At 34.3% G+C, this 19,586-nt stretch overlaps 1 protein-coding gene across 2 annotated transcripts in view; it reads left to right on the plus strand.

Moving 5' to 3' along the window:
• Positions 1-19,586, plus strand: part of LAMA2 (laminin subunit alpha 2) — a 527,500-nt gene that overhangs the window by 251,576 nt on the left and 256,338 nt on the right. For both annotated transcript variants that reach the window (XM_033102537.1, XM_033102538.1), the window contains exon 12: positions 921-1,094. In XM_033102537.1, the coding sequence (XP_032958428.1) occupies positions 921-1,094 (174 nt within the window). The remainder of the gene's footprint in view (positions 1-920; positions 1,095-19,586) is intronic.

Raw genomic sequence — 19,586 nt, forward strand, 5'->3', positions numbered from 1 at the left:
GACTTATACATGAAGAAATTTAAAAAAAATTTTTTCATCCATATATAATCACCATTACCATTCTGCCCCTCATCACCCTCAGCACCAAGCAGGTCACTCAGGTCTAGTGGACCCTGGTAACTGTGAACCTCAGGGTCCAGTATTTTGTCCTGCCCTGACAGTTTAAATTAGCATTGCAGCTGTGTGCCCGCCCACGGCTAGAGGATAAAGATGGAAAAGTAAATCATCATGGCTTCCCTAAGTCCTCCTTAAGGCTCCTTGCTTTTCTGGGCCGAGGATCTAGGCTTCTAGGTTATGGGTTTCTACGGCACTTCCGGCCCCACGGGAAAGAGTAGGTACAGTATTGTGAGCCAGCCTGTGAGCAACAGGCTGGTGGATTCAGTTGTCCTTAAGCATCAAAGGTGAAATTTAAATAAGTGGGAAGGGAGGAAATACTGAATGAAAAGTCACTTTTTGGCACTTTCATATTTTATTTTTTTTTTCCTCTGATTCACACGTGCATAAGTAACGCCTTTTGAAATAATCGATTCCATAAACAATAGGAAATTACTAGTGGATTGAAAAATATGAAATTCCAAGTCCAACTATTTGATAATTACTATAACATTATAACCATTGTAGAATTTGGAATGATTTTCTAATTTTTGAGACAGAGGTATTTAGAATCATAATTTTTAGAAAAACATTGGATTCATGAAAACATTATTCTATAGCACATACCATCCAAACTCCTAGGAACATCAAGAAAAAAAATAATAGGCATCTATAATGAGTACATGATGGTAAGTGTAGTGATATCCCCAACACTCATATTTTTGTGAACTTGTATAGTTTTTGTCTTTTAATTAAAAAAAAAATACACTACAGGAATATGAAAGAGAAAAGAACCGAAGTACCAGTGATTGTGTGTTTTCTTTAAGATACTGGACATGAGTGGCTGGTATCTGACTGACATCTCGGGCCACATTCGAGTGGCTCCCCAGCTGGACAGCTTCCATCCACCTCAGCAAATCAGCATCAGTGACATGGCGGCCCGCAAAGCCCTGCCTCAGGACTACTATTGGAGTGCCCCAGCTCCATATCTGGGAAACAAAGTAAGTCCATATGGGGTTTGCTTCTTGCTACTTTGCTTTAGCAGATCAATAAAGATAATGGGGTGGTTGTATTTAGTATTTGTTTAAGGAATGATAAGCCTATCAATTATATGCATATGCTGTGCTGGATTGCCAGAATCAACTAAATCAGAATGAGTTGGACATTTTTCCCACGTCCCATGGGCCATGGCCTCCCTAGTTCACAACCTTACATTGTTGATGTTCTATGTAAATAGAAACTTTTTGAATGAGCAAGTAAATTAATGAAGGCTCTAAAATATTTTTGCAAAACAAATGATAGGTATTAGAAGAAATACAGTGTTGTGTTTACTTAAAACAGCTGTTTTTCTATAGTTGCCTCTCTGTAGTGGGATACTTCCTGAAATTCTCATCTGTTTCTAATTCATTTCGAAGTTGATATTCAAGAGAGCTACTTTTTCAATTTTGTATGAATGTTCATTGGTAATGAAATTTATTACATAATTAATTTAATGCTTGCCGTGAAGCTTATATAAACAACATATTTCCTGGAGCTCAGAAAGAGAACTACCTTAAAAGAAGTGCCAGATTGAAAGCACATGTTTGTTTTAAAGCCCATTCACACGTATATAAAAACATACACAGATAAACAAATGTAGCAGCCTCAGCGTGCAGGCGCTTTTTAATCTTCTGTTGTAGATTAACTCTACGGTGCCTTGGCTTTTATTTTATTTTATTCTGCCTAATAATTTGTTGGAAACAAAATGTGGTAATTTTACATGTTAATTCTTTCTTGTTCTGTGAAAATTAATACCTTTTCAGTTAATACCTTATCAGGGTTAGGTAATTTAACTATTCAGGGTTAAATTACCTAATCACACGAAGAAAAATTCTTTAGCAAATTGATGCTATTTGAGCCTAGTCTTCACCTATAAGAATATAGTGTTACTTTTGAAGAAATCTTCACTGGTTAAATAAGTAAAAGTGTATTTATAGTTAGTGGTTCTCTCACCATGGCATGAGAGTATTGAGGTAGAAAAACTTAGTAGTTCATATGTTACTTAGTGAATGGGAGACTGGTGGTTTTAGCAGATTGAAGAAATTTTAACTCATGGCCAGTTTCTTATTTTTAACAGGTTTCAAATGTGATTATGAAATGTGTAAATGAGTAAAATACATTTTCAACGAATATGTATTTTAAAAGAGACAGTATATGTTACATAAAGTTTTAGAGCTGTCATAAAAATCTAATTAAACTTTCATTGGCAAGGCCCATTACAACAAGAAGTCATTCTATCCAGTTCTGTTTAGGAACCTCCTGTATCACCAATAAGAATAAAATAACACCTAAGACTTGAATGTCTATGGCTGAAAGTTACCAAAAAATAAATAAACTGTTTTTCCTGCTTTGAGGAGTTCAGAGAAGAGCCATGGATCAAAATTGGATGTATTTCAGAGGTCTTATTTTTCTTACTGTAGTGAAATTTATTTAAGGATCACTTACAATAGAATGTTCTTTACCATGTTTTCTATCATTTCTGTTCTGGTCATATGCTTTTTCTTTCTGTTGGCTGAAAATCAAACTGACAGAAGGAAAGCAAGCAAATGTGATATTAAATAGCATCAGAGCAAAGAATTTGGACATCCTGTTCGTAGTTGTTGGTTCCCAAAGATAACTTCCCTTCTCCTGGCTGAACTGTTTCTTGTAACTATCCACAATGAAGCACTTCATATTCCCCCACAGATCATTTTCACATCAAAAAACTGTGCTTGCCTGTGCTTCAATTTCCATTCAATGAACAAAATAATGGTAACAGGGTGTGCAAATTGTTTGAATATGGAAGACATTTTTTAATGTAATGTGGAAGCCCTCCGTGGTTTACTGTCAGATATCTCAGTATGAATGAAACAATTTGCCTTAATAACTGAACCATATAAATTTTTGATACTACCAATAATGCTGCAAGCTCTCACAAATTACCACAGTACATCTTAGCTGTCATGTCACATCACGTAAATTATAGTCATGATGACATGCTTAGCTTGGTTGATTTAATATCTTGCTAAGGAAATGGAAAATTGTAGGGCCTTGTTTGTAAATTCAATAAAGCCACTTTTCTAAATAGTTGAGGCTAAATTCTTTACCAGTAATTGCTGTTCGAATCAGAGCCTTTGCCAGACTCTGACAGAAATAGTATATCAAGAAACTAGTGTATCTGGTTAGATACTGAGTTTCGTTTACATCCATGACCAGGATGCTGCAGGTATGTAATTCCTCCTCTGCTTTTTTTTTATTAATTCCTAAGTCAAAAAAATATTTATGAGATGCTATTAGCATTTTCTAAATATTTATATAACCAATTTTCAAACATTTTCCAAGTCAGTCCCTTGGTTATAAGGCTGCTTACAACAAAAAGAAGGCATGCTGTGTTGTGCATATTTATTATGATGAAGATTTCACAGGCTATTCTTTTTTTTTTAAGGAACCTAACCCAAAATAATAAAACTGCTCTTACATGGGATACAGTTTGCCAGCATAGAAGTCCACCTGCTCATAATAAAACTCAAGAACACTAGGCCATTTAGTAAAGGAATACATACTTTTTATCCTAAGAAATGTTTTTATAGACTACAGTCCTCTTTGGAGTAATGAGAAATACACAAGTGAATATAAGTGTGTGTGTGGATAGTACATGAGGCGTAGGAAAACTTAAAACAATTTTCTACTGCCCACTTAAAAGCTTTCCATGATCTCAACTATGAGTTAATTCTTCAATAGCAATCTTGATTTTTTTTTTCCCTCATGTGTGAGTGAATATTTAGGACAATTGGCACAATCAAGTGTTAATTTTCTCCCCTCATTCAGGATAGTCAAAGAGAATGAAGTCAGGCACTCAGAGGGCTGTACTAGGCATCATTTCATTTTCAAAATGCTTGGCGAATGTTAATGCTTGGTTTTAGAGCGTTTGTTTAAGCATGGAACTAGGCAGGAATGGAAAACACTAAAGAACAGAGTCCTGCTGTTTTGCTACAGGATACAGCTATTTAGAAACAGTTTGGGTATTTCAGAGTTGGAATAATTTACTGCTTTAGTAAACTAAGTTCTATTGGAACATTGAAATAGTCATTTACTTAAGGTTACCCTAGTGGTCTGAAATAGTTCAGCTTCCAAAAGCAATTCTCTTCGCGTCTGTAAAGTTCCCAGAGAATCTGGCTTGGACTGTCTGCTGTTTCCTCATTACCATTAAGGTTTGAAATTCTGTCTCTGAGCATTATTAAATTAATCTTATGTGATTTGTTCTTTACAAAACAATGCTTATTTCCAACAACATTATGCTATCTTTTCCTGTTTCTAGTTTTGAAAAGCTTTTAAATTGTTTCATGCAGTTGCCAAGTATACCTATAGCCTAGTTTAAGATGCACATTGTGAGTTTGCTGACAAAATAGCATCTGGATTCTAAAAGTAATCTCTGGAACTTCTTTGTTGTGCTTGCGTGACTTTCCATTCTGCTCCTCCAGACCACAAATTAAGGCTGTGGATTTGAAGGAGATTGATATTTGAGATTTACAGGACAGGGTCGTTCTTGTCACATAAAAGGAACTTAAAAAATATTTTGTGATTAATGCTACATACTTAGCAACAACAAAAAATAGTAGGAGTTGACTCAGAAATGACTCTTGTATTGGGATTTATGTGAAAGTTAGAAGATGATTTCAATTTTGGTTTAAAAACTGAAAAACTCACTAACGAGCAACAATTATCTCAATAAATGCATAAAAAAGATATAAGTAAAATGATCCACTCTCATTGTAGCAGTATAATTCGTGATTTCTTCATTCCATATTCCTCAAAATTATTCAAAAGTAAAGGTCGAATCCTCTCCCCCCATCCTTAGCTTCCTCCATTTAAGTCTTGGATTAATTAGATTAATACGAAAGTGTGTACAAGTGTAGAGAATGGCATGGTCATAAAAGTAAATAGGATCTATCAACTGTATTGAACTGTTATTCCATAAATCAGGTCTCATCAAGAACGATTTGGTAATGGAGTAGTACCAAGAAAACAATCTGTTGCCTAAAATAAATCAAATGAGTTGTTAGGGGTAAATCAGAAAACACATTTGTTAACAAAACACCAAGAACTTAGTTGTTGCCCGGTGTTATGGCAATGTTTACTATGCAAAGTTAGCCCCCCTGTGAGGACTCAAGTTCACACATAAAAATCTCCCAATCTTACCTACCCTTGTACCGATATTATAGTGATATTTTTCCTGCTAAAATTTATAAAAGAGCATTTTAATATCCAGATGCATTATTCTGTCTATAACGTTTTATAATGAAGTATAATAGGGACAAAGATCAGTTTTTACAATTGACCAACTGAACAAGTACTAAATAGGAACATTTGGTTTAAGAACAATTTGATAGTAAAAATTAATGAGTTTACTTAATAATACTTTCAATCTGAGTTGACTTTGAGATGCAGTTGCTAATGACATTAATATAATCTAGGGCTGCATTGGTAGGAGTTTTCTGGTCAGGTAAAGGAAGATAATGGTTGTACAGATTATGCACAAAACATGTCAGAAAATATTCAACTCCCCAAACTCCCTCATGAAAATAGATGCAAACATACTAAAAAAGCATGCACAATCTGAAGCCATAATGTGTAAAAATGGTAAAACTTAGTTGGCTAATTAAGTTTATTACGAGTTCAGTGTTCGTTTAATATCAGAAAATCAGTTTAAGTAATTGTCCATATTGACTAGTTAAAAGAGAGAGAGATGAAACAAACAAACAAATAAAACAACAATTATCTCAATAAATGCATAAAAAAGATATAAGTAAAATTAAATAATGATTCATGATATTTTAAAAAAAATTGCCAACCAGGGTTGAAAGGCACTACTTTAACTGATGAAGTGTATCGACACAAAAACAAATGGCAAATATCTGATTTAATATAAAATGTCTAAAGAATTATTTAAGATCACAAATATGAGACAATTTTCACTATGACTCTTTTTTATTTAACATTGAACTAGAAAATCTGGACAGTGAAATAAGATGAAAAATAAAAGATACAGAGATTGGAAAGGAAGAGATAAAACTGTAATTTGTAAATGATGTGGTTATCTGCTTTGTGAATTCAAAAGATAATTTATTAACAAGTGAATCAAGAAGAGAGCTATATACAAAATTAATACATAAAATCAATTGTTAAAAATCGGTTTAAAAATAGCAATAAACATTAAAAGTACCAAGGATTAAATCTATATGGAAAAGCAAAGGGCTAAAAATAATCAAAGGAATTCCTAAAAGAAAGCCAGAAATGGGGTTTTAATCAACATTTAACTCATGTAAAGATCTCATCCCTACCTTATATTATACATTAAAACAAAAAAAAATTCTAGTTGGAATTTTTGCTTCTGACTATGGTTCAATAATAGGGTCTAGATTTACTGTCCTATCTTAAATAACAAGAAAACTTGAGGAAAAAATGTGAAACAACAGTATTTAGACACTGGACAACAGATAGTGTGGGACTGGAATACCTGAGAAAAGAGAAATAAATGAGGTGAGGCTACAATTGCCCAAGGTTATTGCCTGGGTGCGGTTTCCAAGGTAAAGTACATTGAAGGAAAACCCAAACACCATGGTCTGAAAGACAGAGATTGGAGCTCAGGGAGGCAAGGAAGCTAGAATCTGTGTGAAATAATACCAAAGAAGAGAGAGATGGAGAATGAGAGAGAGAGAAAGAGACAGAGAGAGAGATGCGGATATTTGCAAAGCTGTGTAGGGAAACCTCCAGCTGGCTGACTGTTGAATTGGATTCGAGAAAACAACTTAAGGCTGGTAGAAGAACTACCAAAAAGTAGTAAGAGAAACAACTCCTAGAGCTAATACAGAGCTGGTAATAGTTCATTATCCCACCACCTGACATGGGCAATCTTTCTAATGGAAAGGGTATCAGGTAAAGTATTCAGAGAGTATTGTCTTGGTAGAGTGGCTAAATTAGCCCCTGACTGCAGGATGCTCTAGATTCACCCAAATTTTTAAAGCAAGCCTTAAAAGAAATCACCTTATTCTAAGTAAATTAGCTACATGTCTGACCAAAGTCAAATAGTAATTAATTACAACAATATCCAGCAGCCAACAATGCCTCATATTGGCCATCAAATAAAAAAATTACCAGGCATAGAAACAAGCAGGGGCATAAGAACCATAACCAGGAGAAAAATCAATCAATAATGGTAAAAACAGACCCCAAAGTGATGCAAAAAATCATGCCAAGATACATCAGAATCGAATTATCTAAAGAAAGAAAGAAAAGGATGGAAGGAAGGAAGGAAGGAAGGTAGGAAGGAAGGAAAGAAAGAAGGAAGGAAGGAAGGAAATAAGCAAGCAGTGGTAGAGATAAAGAAAAAACTCCTAAATGCAGCCAGACAAAAAAAGATACAGCATGTACAGAAAAACAAACATAAGAGAGATAGAAGATTCTTGTCAGATACAATACAAGCCAGAATACAGTGCAGAGATGTTTTAAAGTACTGGGGGAAAAGGAAGTAACAAACAAAGAAACAAAAAACTATCAATCTACAATTCTTTACCAAGCCAAAATATCTTTGAAAAATGAGAGCAAACAGTGTTTTCTAGAGAAATAAAAGTGGACATATTTTTTTTTCATCAACAATTGTACACTAGAAGAAATGTAGAAAGTTACTTCGGTTAAAGAAATATGATACCAGATAGAAATTTCTTCCTAGGAAAATAAATTATTAAAACTATCAAAAAAGGTAAATAATAATGCTTTTTCCACTGACTACCACCTAACACAGAACCTCAGGCTTGTAATCTCTTTAGTCCTAAGGCTTAACACAATGGTTATTGAATGATAATATATTAAACATTTGTTAAATTTTTGTTATATATTAACAAAATATAATACAGAATTTGAGGTACTTTTTTGTATCAATTTTTCTTTGAAATTGTAAAAAAGAAGAGTATGCCTTAACAAGAGTATAAAAAAGCCTTCCTTTTGCAACCTCCGTTCCTTATCTTAAAACTAAAGAAAGCAAAACCAGCACCAATTTGAAAGAATTCCAATCAGATCTTAATGTACAACTTCATTTTTTCTATATCCTTTTAAAAAAATAACACCTTACAGCTGTGTTTCATGTACAGCTCAATGGAGAACCATAGGGAACCAATACATTGCTGGTTCTGAAACACTAAAGTCCTTGTGGGACAACGCCCCCACCCCCATATTCTAGTTTCTGTCACTTAGAATAGATGAGACTTGCCAACCATTGTTGTAGTAGTTTAGTGAGGCAGTATTATGTCATTTCTGAACTTACCATGGCCAGAGTATTCTTTATATGCTGTTGTTTATTTATTTATTGCTTTTTCATTGATAGTAGTGGGAAAAGAACAAGGTGGTAGGAAAGAATGGGACACGGATAGGGCCTGAAGACACAGTTGAGAAGACAGCCATTTATAAGCTCTTGAGGGAAGCCTGCAACAGACCCTTCCCTCACAGTCCTCAGAAGACACCGATTCTTTGACACTCAGATCATGGACTAGCGAACTAATACTTTTTTTTTTCTTCCCTCAATTCCATGAGAATTGATTGAAAGTGATTATCTCACTTTGGTCAGTTATTTTTAGTATTTTGATCCTTATACCTTTCACAGATCTGATTCAAATGCTGGATTGCTACCATATTAGTTTTGTGATTTTGGACACGTCCCATAATTTAGTTGAGTCTTACTTTCATTATCTGCAAAATGAGAATTCCAGCACCCCCTCAGAATGTGCAAAGTTCTCAAAAATGCCCTTAGCACACAGAAGCTGTTTAATAAATATCAATTGCTTTGTGAATTTCTGTAGTTGTGTGCTGCAGTAATTTATATTGGAAGTAGTTTTATATCAGTAACAGACATTTGTCAAAGAACACCTCCTCCCCTGCCTATTTATTGCTATATGACAGAGCATCTGAACAATCACAGAGAGCTAATTTTAGCAAGTAAGTAGATTATCTGACTTAAGTAGCAGCTTTGCAGCAAGGTAAAAATTAAATCAGTTGGCTAGCTTTTTGAGAGACCTGCAGAGTGGTTTGCACTTTATCTTGAAGTTACCAAAATAAAGCTAACAAGCATCGCTTCATGTCTTTCCAAGCAAATGATATGATAACTAGCTACCATTCCTGCTTCACTGAAGATCTAATATTAAAAGGAATTTGAGATTTCTGCCCATCAGTAACTAATTAGAGAAATCAATGTCATAAACATAATAAATATAATCAATACTCTGCAGCTATAATGTAGCAAGTTAAAAATGAGGTCGTGAAGTAAGGATACCAATGTGACTGGTATACTTATAAAAAAGGGGAAATTTGGAGACAGACACATGGGAGAAATGCCCTGTGAACATGAAGATAGCCACCTACAGCCAAGGAGAGACCTAAAACAGATCCTTTTCTCACAACCCTCAGAAGGAACCAACCCTGCAAGCATTTTGGTTTCAGACTGGTAGCCTCTAGAACTGTGAGGTAATGGACTTCTGTTGTTTAAGGCACTCACTGTTTAGTACTTTGTTGTGTCAGCCCTAACAAACTAATACAAATAATAAGATAATCAATTCTTTTAAAAATCCCATAATTTTCTTTGTCATTATAATTTTAGTGAATAAAAAGCTAATCTCTAGTATCTAAAGAAGTTATAAAAATTGATAAAAGAAAGGCCAATAGTCCAACAGAAAACTGGGCAACAGATATGAATGAATAGTTCATAGAAAAGAAAATATAAATGGCTCTTCAGTATATGAAATGATATTCAACCTGATTCATAATATGGTAACGACAATGAAGAATCATTTGTCATCTATCTTAGGAAAGACAACAAAATGGATGACAGACTATTACCAAGACTTTAAGAAAGACAACAATCTTTATATATTGGTAGTAGGGCTATACATTGATGCAGTCCCAGAAAACCACTTTAGAAATCTTCCCCAAAGTTACAAATGATATATGCTTACATATTCCTCTTCTGGGCACTTATCCTACAGGTATATGTAAACATGTGAGATGCAAAGTTATTCATTCATAAATGTCCATTGATAGCCACACAAATATCTGTCGTAAGAGACTGATTAAATGAGTTTTGGTACATACAGGCAAGCTAACACTATGAAACTATAAATAAATAAGGATAGAAGTTTTTTGTGTACTAAAGTGGAATGATCCAAGGTATATGGTTAACTAATTAAACGTAGGAACAGAATAGCATATATGTGACCAACATTTGTGTAAAAAATAGTGGGGAAAAATAGTACATATTTGTAGTTATAAGGTTATTTAGCTATTTAGAGTTACAGCTAATATTTGAACTGAGGTGAGTTTTCCTCAGATACTGTCTATACAGCTCTATTCAAGAATAGAATATTGTCAAAGTTGTAAAATAAGATAGTTTAACTAGAACAGCCTTCATTTTTATTTTAATATAAGCTATTAATTTTCTATTCTAGGCTTTGTTGTAAAAGTTATTGCTTTGATGCCATCATCTAATAAGTATTAAGTGCCCTAATCCTACAGGCTAAAAATTGGTTGGCATGCTTAATTAATCACAAAGATTCAAATAGCACTCTTTCCTGATAGTTTCAGAAATTCTGTTATGTCAACAGGGCCTGTTGGGGAAGCAGAAAGCTTAAATTTTTATTCCTGAGATCTTCTCATCGCCTCCAACAGCAGTTAGTACTTGAGTCAAAGCAAATGTTACCTTACTTTTTCTGAAGCTCTTCCTCTATTACCTGGGTCTGAGAGTCCAAGTAGTTAAAAATCCGACATTTGCCACATGGAAAAAGGAGCTATGTGATAAGACCCCAATCTGAAATGTGATGAATTATTAAACAGGTAGTTTGTTGGGTGATTGAAAATCACCTGCAAAAGAGTGCTTATCTCCTTGAGGCCCGTCAAAAGCTAACGGAATTGAGCCAATTAGACTGACTGTCTCTTCAATGAGTTGTGACCTCTCGATGGTAATAGCTTATTATGATGATAAATGAACCCATCTCTCCAACTGAAGCTTGAGTACACACTTCAGCAGTTTCCTTGAATCATGAGGCCATTACCTCTCCACTCCAGATCGACAGCCGTAACAGCCCCGGAAGCAGAGAGCATGCATGACTAGACACAGATGATTGTTTTACTCGGATGAATATATTTACAGCTATTTCCAAAGCAACGAGACCTCCTGGTGCATTGTGTGTTCACACCCGAAATGTTCACTATGTGCCATTTGCTTTATTAGGAAGAGCTCCTTCCTGGGTGCATCGTTCTCAGACACTAGGTTTTGCTTTTTGGTTTTTTGGTTTGTTTTCTTTAGTTTTTGATTGCTGTTTTCCGTGGTTGCATTCTTCATTCTTATTGGTCTCTTTCTTAAGTGAGTGCAATTTCAGAATAAAAATATTTTCTTACATTGAAGATATTTATAATATACAGACATGTGTATTTTTAATTAATGTAATCCTGTTAAATCCCACAGTTTATGTTTGATATGAATTGGGGGAACCACTCAGAGACTCCTTTGTATTTGTAGAGAACTTTTGTAAAGACTGGTGGTTTGAAAATCACACAAGTGTACATACTTTAGTTTTTTATTTTAAAGAAATGTCAAAAATTCTTCATCTAAGTAGTTACTGAAATTTGATGTCAATTCCCCTTGATATTTTTGGTTAGAGAAGAAAGATATTTATTATATTTATAACAAAATACAATCTTCTGATTCCTCATATTTGATGTCAGTTAACAACTTTCCCAATACATTCTTGAAAAAACTTGTTGACCAAGCAAAACTAAGTTTCAGAAGTTACTTCAGTAAGTGGAAAACCAGCTACCTTGATAAAGTCTTAGTGTCTCAGTAGGTAATGATCAGGGGAAGCTAGTCATAGGCTTTAGGAGAAAGGTAGGGTGATTGAGTCAGATCTTGCCTTTAAGGCAGGCAATAGTGCAGAATTTATAATACCATAGCCTTGGATTTGTCACAAGAATGAGGCAAGAGTCTTGGATCAAGTGTTGAAGACCAAGTAATTTGTTTATATGTAAGCTAGTTTAGATGGATCACAGTCCAGGAACCAGGTTTTCTTAGAGTATGTTTGTAGAATTGTTAAAAATAGGAAATTATGCTTGTTTCCAGCGCTGTTTAACACAGAAACAGGGAATTGTGTTGACTTTAGTTTTTATAGACAATAACTGTTATCATAATATAGTTACTTAGTTTTTCTGTGCCACAGTTTCCTCATGTGTCAAATGAAGACAATAGTAATACCCACTTTACAGAGTTATCTTGAGGATTAAATGAATTAACAAACACATAGCACTCTAGATGGTGCCTGATGAATAATCAGTATTTAGTATTAGCTGTTATTATTAACCCCAACTGGGCGTGATTTTCAGTCAGACATTATTTCATTGACATTTTAGAAAAGTTCTCCACAGAAAAGGGGGGGAGGGGATGGAAGGAGGAAAGGAAAGGAAAAAGGAAGAAATGAATAATAGAACAGGAAAGAGAAAAGGAAAAACTTGGTCATATATATTAATTTTTTAGAGTATTTTTATTTAGAAAGTAACTATATATAGGGCTCTCTCTCTTTTAGTCCAAATCTATCAAGAGGTGATATGTTTGCCAAGTAAATGCCTTTTCTCCAGTTTTCATCTGGGGCTGGGTTTAAAGTGATCAGCCTCTGTGTTCTAGGAATAATGTCTTTATAATGAAATGGAAGTGGAAATAAACCACAAGCAAAATGCTTTGTAGGCCATTAACGGTCCCCAAGGCCATTTACTGTCTTAAGCTTATTTTTACTCATCATCACAGGAAAAAAAAATAAATAAAAAAAAGTGAGTAGGACACAGTCTTCTTATATTAAGTAGTTTTAAATTAAGATGTGATGATTTTGTATAAAAGCCAAAATGCTTTATCTTGCTTTTTCTTTCAAAGCAAGTGTAGTGATAAAATTTGATTATGTTTTGATTTAATCTTAATTTTGCTCTTGGTTAGAAATTCTTTTGAAACTACACAGAAAAAACAATTAAGCAATTTAATGTATCTCATTATCTGGCAGTTAATTTGGATGATGATGGGTGGAATAAGTGTTTCAAAAAATAATTTTCTGTTGTGCCAAACACATGAATCTTGTGCCTGGTGAAAGATATTTAGGCTAAGGAAAATACAAATTATGCTGAGAATGAACCCCATTACAACCTGATCCCATAAGACTCAGCCAAGGTTTGATTTCGTGTCCCTGACTCATGCAGGGCAATATTTTTACTTAAAAGAGACAAGCCATGTAAAGGGCTTGAGCGGAACCATTAAAGTAACCCCTTCTTTTAAATTCTAGTTATACCTACAGCAGTCTCATTTAGAGTTATCTGGGATCTTTATTGAAAATGGAGGTTACGGACACCTATCTGGGATTCACTCAGTCAAAAGATCTGGGGGTAAATGTATGGAAATGTACATCGTTAACAACCTTCTCAAATTTTGAGGGCTACTCTTTTATTATTACTTTTAAAAATTACTGATGATCAATTAAGTATCTGTGGATGATTTCTGAGACTTAAAACTCCCAAAGCAAAAAAAGGAAAGAAAGAAGAAAGAAAATGCCTGCAGTATGCCTTAGTCTGAATTCAGGAGTTGACTTTCTTACCCAATAGTTTAGTCTGTACAAGGAAACCCTAAAATAAGCCTTTATTAGCGTCCACAACAAACATAAATCCAAATCCATTTATCAATCTCATTAGAAACAGAAAAACACACAACACACACAAGTGTACACATTTACATAAGAAGAAAATGAATCTTAGAAAGCAGATGTTTTCTTTTTTAATAGGAAGTCTAAAATGCGCTGTCATCAATATCTGGAATGAGGAAACTTGGCAGGACTAGAATATTACAAGAGGATTAGGGACAGTTTCACATTCTAGAGGAGGTTCCAGCTCTTCCAGAATGTGTCAACAGTTTTGCCATTTATGTTCTGCTGCCCACTATCCAACTACAAATACAAGCAAGACTCTTAACTTCATTGGGCCTCAATTCTTTATTGGTGAAGTTGGGGTGGGGTAATTATTTCAACAAGTGAACCAATTTTACAAACAAAATCTTAGTTAAAACATACAAAAACAAGAAAAAAAATGGCTCAAGTAGGTGACAGGGCTCATGCTGGTTATAGTGGGAGGAGGGAATGGCACTGATCACGTGACTGGCAGGCCTGGTTCTGGTGATACTGGGTGACAGGGCTCAGAGCTCTTGTTTATATTATATCCCCATGTCCTCATCTGTGGTTTCCCCAAAATAAACCTAGGTTTTAGAGAAACCTGGTATGAAAACAAGCCAGATGAATTAGAAAGTCTCCTGCAGATAAAAATTTTATGATTCTAACACCAAATAGAATCACACAATCAGCTGACTACTAACAATGAAATAAGAACTCTACAAAGCATGATAAAGTGAAATAAGAACTCTATAAAGCATATTTCAGTTGGCTTGACACCAACTAAAATAAAAAAAAAAAAATTGTTCTTCGGCTGTTGTCCATATTCCGGTACACTGATGATACATAAGCCCATCCATAGAATATGTGGGATATGTCAGAACAAAGCAACTAAAATGATTCAAGACGCTGAATGGTTAGTGTTCAGCCCACATCATTTCTTACCTACATTTCAGAAGAAGCCATCTAACTTTTTTTTTTTAACCTCCAGCACTCCCAATCTGCTACTACTTTGTTCATGTACCTGATAGAGGAAGATCTTTATAAAACTCAGATTTGACTGTCTTAGTCCACCGTTTAAAATTCCACTGCCTTAAGGATGCAATGAAATTTCTGAGACCATTCTGGACTTGTAACTCAGGAATGAACCCTGTAGCCATTAAAATGCCCATATTTATCCCATGCTCTCTCATACTTTCCTATCTCACAGTTTCCTTTGTTCTGAGAACATGTCTACTATTTTCTTGAGTGACTAACTTCTATTCATCCTTCAAAATGCAGTTCATTTAAGACCGAGATGAAGGAAAAAAAAAAGGAAAAAAAAAAAACGCAGTTCATGTGTTGGCTTCTACAGGAAACTTTTCTGACCACCCTTCTCCCAGGATAGGCTGAGTTAGATCTTCCCTGTGCTTTTCCCCTGAGACCTCCTACCACCAAGCGTGTAGAACTAGTCCAACCTGAACGGTGAGTTCCTGACGCAACTGGATTCTCTTCACCTTTATACCTCTAGGACATAGCAGATTGCTCTGAACAGGATAGGAGTTTGATGATTTCTCGTTGCGTGAAGAAATGGATGCTGTATGTGAATAGTAATTCTGTTTCCATATAAGATGAACAAGAGGAAATATATAGGTAGAATTCTCCTTAAAAATTAGAAACTAGACAAATTACTCGTATTTAGGTGGAATTTCTTCAGAAATGCCTTATGTATTTTCTAACTTAAAAAAAAAAAAATCTGGGATCATTTAAGGCCACATCAATTCAGAGCAAGGCGGATGGCCTAATTAGTCTGCCAGATTCTTTTCCAGCCCTCAAATGGTACGAGCCTGAGCAGCATTGTTTGGGTAAAAGTCTCATTCTTTGTGGCTTGGGGGGAAGTTAAGATGTTTTGAATATTTACATAGAAACAAAAAATTTCAGACTGGAAAGAACTTGAGCAGTATTCTATTAAATGGTTTGTACACTGTTCTGTGTGCTTCTTCTGTTCTAGACAAAGCAGGTAGGAGGTCTCTTTCCCTCTTAAACCAGGGTCTATCTCTTTTGCATGTTGAGAGTATGTGGAATGGAATGAGGAAACAGAATGGGAGACATTAAGTCATTTGAACAAAGATATGCAGCTTCCCCAGAGACCAGGCTGCCATTAGATTTGTGATACCCTGACTTCCACTGTAGATCTTGTTCCATTTTTCTATGCAAGACATAGAAAAGAGTAGGCTATTTACTTTACGGTCAAGGGAAGTTAAAATTGTGACACTTGTTTGCAAACATCAATTTAGAGTTCATGCCATCAAATCGAAGTTTGTTAACTAAGTTTAATTTGCTTTTACTTAGGAAGCAGCTGCCTTTCAAGATAATAAAATAAACAGATACAATAATATTTAGTCAGCTGTGGCTTTTAATTTAAATGTTTGATTTAGTGCTGTTTAGTCTGCTGGATTACAAAATATTCTCTGTGAGAGAAGTGTATGCATTTTAAAGCATTTTTAATGTTTATTATTATGCCCTAGGTCTAGCTGCCTTTCTATCACTCTGCATCCCCTGAGCAGACATGACAATTTAAAATTATTTAGAAGTGACAAAGATGGGATAAGCCATTTTCTTCTTTGCTACCCCATAGCTTTTCCTTTTCCAGAATGTCACGTACATGGAATCATACAGTGTAGCCTTTTCAGATTGTTTTTCTTTTCACTTAATTATGTACATTTAAGGTTCCTCCATGTCTTCTCATGGCTTGATACCTCATTTCTTCTTAGCGATAAGTAACATTCCATTTTCTGGATTACCATAGTTTATTTACTCATTCACTTACTAAATGGCATCTTGGTTGCTTCCAAGTTTTGACAGTCATTAATAAAACTGCTACAAACATCCATGCACAGGTTTTTATCTGGACAAAAATTTTTGTGTGACCTTAAGTTTTCGACTTCTTTAGGTCATAAGGAAAGAGAATGTATAATTTTGTAGGGAACTGCCAGTGTCCTTCCAACATAGCTGTGCCATTTTGCATTCCCAGCAACAGTGAGTGAGAGTTCCCATTGCTCCATATCCTTGCCAGTATTTGGTATTGTCAGTGTTGGGAATTTAGGCATTCTAATAGGTGGGTAGTGGTATCTCATTGTTTTAATCTGTGATTCCCTAGTGATATATGATGTTGAGTATCTTTTCATATGCTTATTTGCTATCTGTATACAATCTTTGGTGAGGAGTCTGTTCAGATATTTGCTCATTATTTTTAAACTGGATTCTTGATTTTCTTATTGCTGAGAATTATGAGTTCCCTGTATATTTTCTATACAAGTTCTCTATCAGATACATCTTTTACAAATATTTTCTCCCAAATTGTGGATTATCTTCTCATTCCTGGCAGTGTCTTTTGCAAAGCAGAATATTTTTTAATTTTAATAAAGTCCAATTTATGAATTTTTCTTTCTTAGATTATGCCTTTGGTATCATATCTAAAAATTAATTGCCAAACCTAATGTCATCTAAATTTTCTCCTATGTTATCCTCATGGAGTTTTATATTTTTGTGTTTTTCAAGATCAATTTTGAGGCCTATCATCCATTTTGAGTTAATTTTTGTGAAGGGTGTAAGGTCTATGTCAAGTTTTTTTTTTCTTTTTTTTTTCTTTCCTTTTTTTTTTTTTTTTTTGCATGTGGATATCCAGTACCTGCACAATTTGTCAAAAAGATTTCTTTTTCTCCATTGGATTGCCTTTTCTCCTTTGTCAAAACTCAGATAACTATATTTGTGTGGATCTATTTCTGAACTCTCTATTCTGTTTCACTGATGTATTTGTCTACTTTTTCATCAGTACCAAACTGTCTTCATACTGTAGCTTCATGAAAAGTTGTGAAATTGGATAATGTCATCTTTTTGACTTTATTCTCCTTCAACATTGTGCTGGCTATTCTGGGGCTTTGACTGTCCACATAAACTTTAGTATCTGTGTGTTGAAATCCACAAAATGATTTTCTAGGATTTTGATTGGGATTGCATTGAACCTAAGGCTCAAGTTGGGAATAATTGACATCTTAAAAATATTGAATATTCCTATCCATGATTATGTAATATCTTTCCATTTAGTTTTTTTCTTTTTTCATCAAAATTTTGAATTTTCCTCATATACTCATAGATCTTGACATATTTTGTTAGATTAGTCCCCAAGTATTTCATTTTTGGGGTGCTAATATAAATGATATTGGGGTTTTGTTTGTATTTCAAATTCATTTTTTTATTGCTGGTATATAGTATAATAATTAAGTTTTGTACTATTTTCTTTTTTAGATAGATAGAATCAAATGACTTAGAAGTGGATTCTGGTGCTTGAGCTATAATGAATATCTTGAAAATTCTCAGTTTCCTTCTGAGAACCATAACCTATGCATCTCAAGGTTATGGGTAAAACACTACCTATGAAATCCGTGTAAGGCTTATCATCTGACTCAATAGGACCCCAAGAGATTATTCAAATCAGAGTTTTTGTTTTGCTTTGTTTTTAATTCCCAATAGATTCATAAAGGGTTACGTATAGTATGTTAGCTGCAAATCTAACCCAACAGCAAAGCTTCTGATTTAGACTACTCCCTCATACCTGGAAGGTGTTCTCCCTCCTTTCCTTCCTTCCTTTTTTCCTTCCTTCCTTCCTTCCTTGCTTCCTTCTTTTCCTTAGTAAGAAGTAACTGGAAATACTGCTTTGTCACTCCATGCCATGAAAATGTATTTCTGAAGAATGCTAGAGTGCCCCACCCATGTAGATTTCTCATGGCTGTCTGTTGTAATACAAAAAATGATTGAGTCAAATAGACCTGATGTTGTTTTTGAAACCTAGCATTTACTAGCTGTGAGATCTTAGAGAAATTCTTTCACCTCATATCCTTAGTCACTTTAGCTATAAAATAGACATTGTAAATGCTACTTCATAAAATTATCATGATCATTTCATTTAATAATACACAAAACATCTGGTTTGTAATAGGAACTGGATAATTATTTACATGCTTATTTACCCTGATATTTCAAGGAAAAAAAATTGATTCAGCATCCAAAATTATGTGATAAATTCCAATTGTTAGCTGAACATGGGACAAGTTTTATCACTTCTTTTCCCCTTTGTTTTTGTTTTTAAAAACTACCTGTAGAAGAAATAGAATCAGTGACTATAAACAAATTGCTGCCTACTGATTCATTATGAACACGGACAGTAATAGTTGACTATGCTTTAATATGCAGAGTGAAAATGAGCTCAGTGTAAGATAGAAATCATGAATCAGAAAACAAATTCTGTTTTAGAAATGTATAATCACAAAGTAACTAGCAACAGAGGCCCTGGTTATACAATTACACTAACCTTCAGCAACCTTTTACAGAGTAAATACCATTGTAGAGATAGAAACTTTATTATTTATATTATTAGTATATAAAAACTGTTATTTGCTTGCACGGCAGTTTAAGGTGAGAAAAATATTCATGAGAGCAAAACATGTCTTTCATCCATTAGGGCTGCCTAGAGCATATTCTGGCACATTATATAAATATAAAGTAATTCCTATAATTAAAAAGATGTTCCTTGCAACGAGAATGGACACATGGTTATCTGAACAGCCTTGAGCTAGTTTTGCAATAAGTAGATTTTTACATCTCTAGAATATGTAATGACTAATGCTATGTTATAAGTAGGCATTAATTAATGGTTGAAATACCAAAGACATTTTCTTGGGATTATTTAATAATCTACATTAAAAT

This window comes from Rhinolophus ferrumequinum, chromosome 3 (genome assembly GCF_004115265.2).
Source record: "Rhinolophus ferrumequinum isolate MPI-CBG mRhiFer1 chromosome 3, mRhiFer1_v1.p, whole genome shotgun sequence".
Classification (NCBI taxonomy): domain Eukaryota; kingdom Metazoa; phylum Chordata; class Mammalia; order Chiroptera; family Rhinolophidae; genus Rhinolophus; species Rhinolophus ferrumequinum.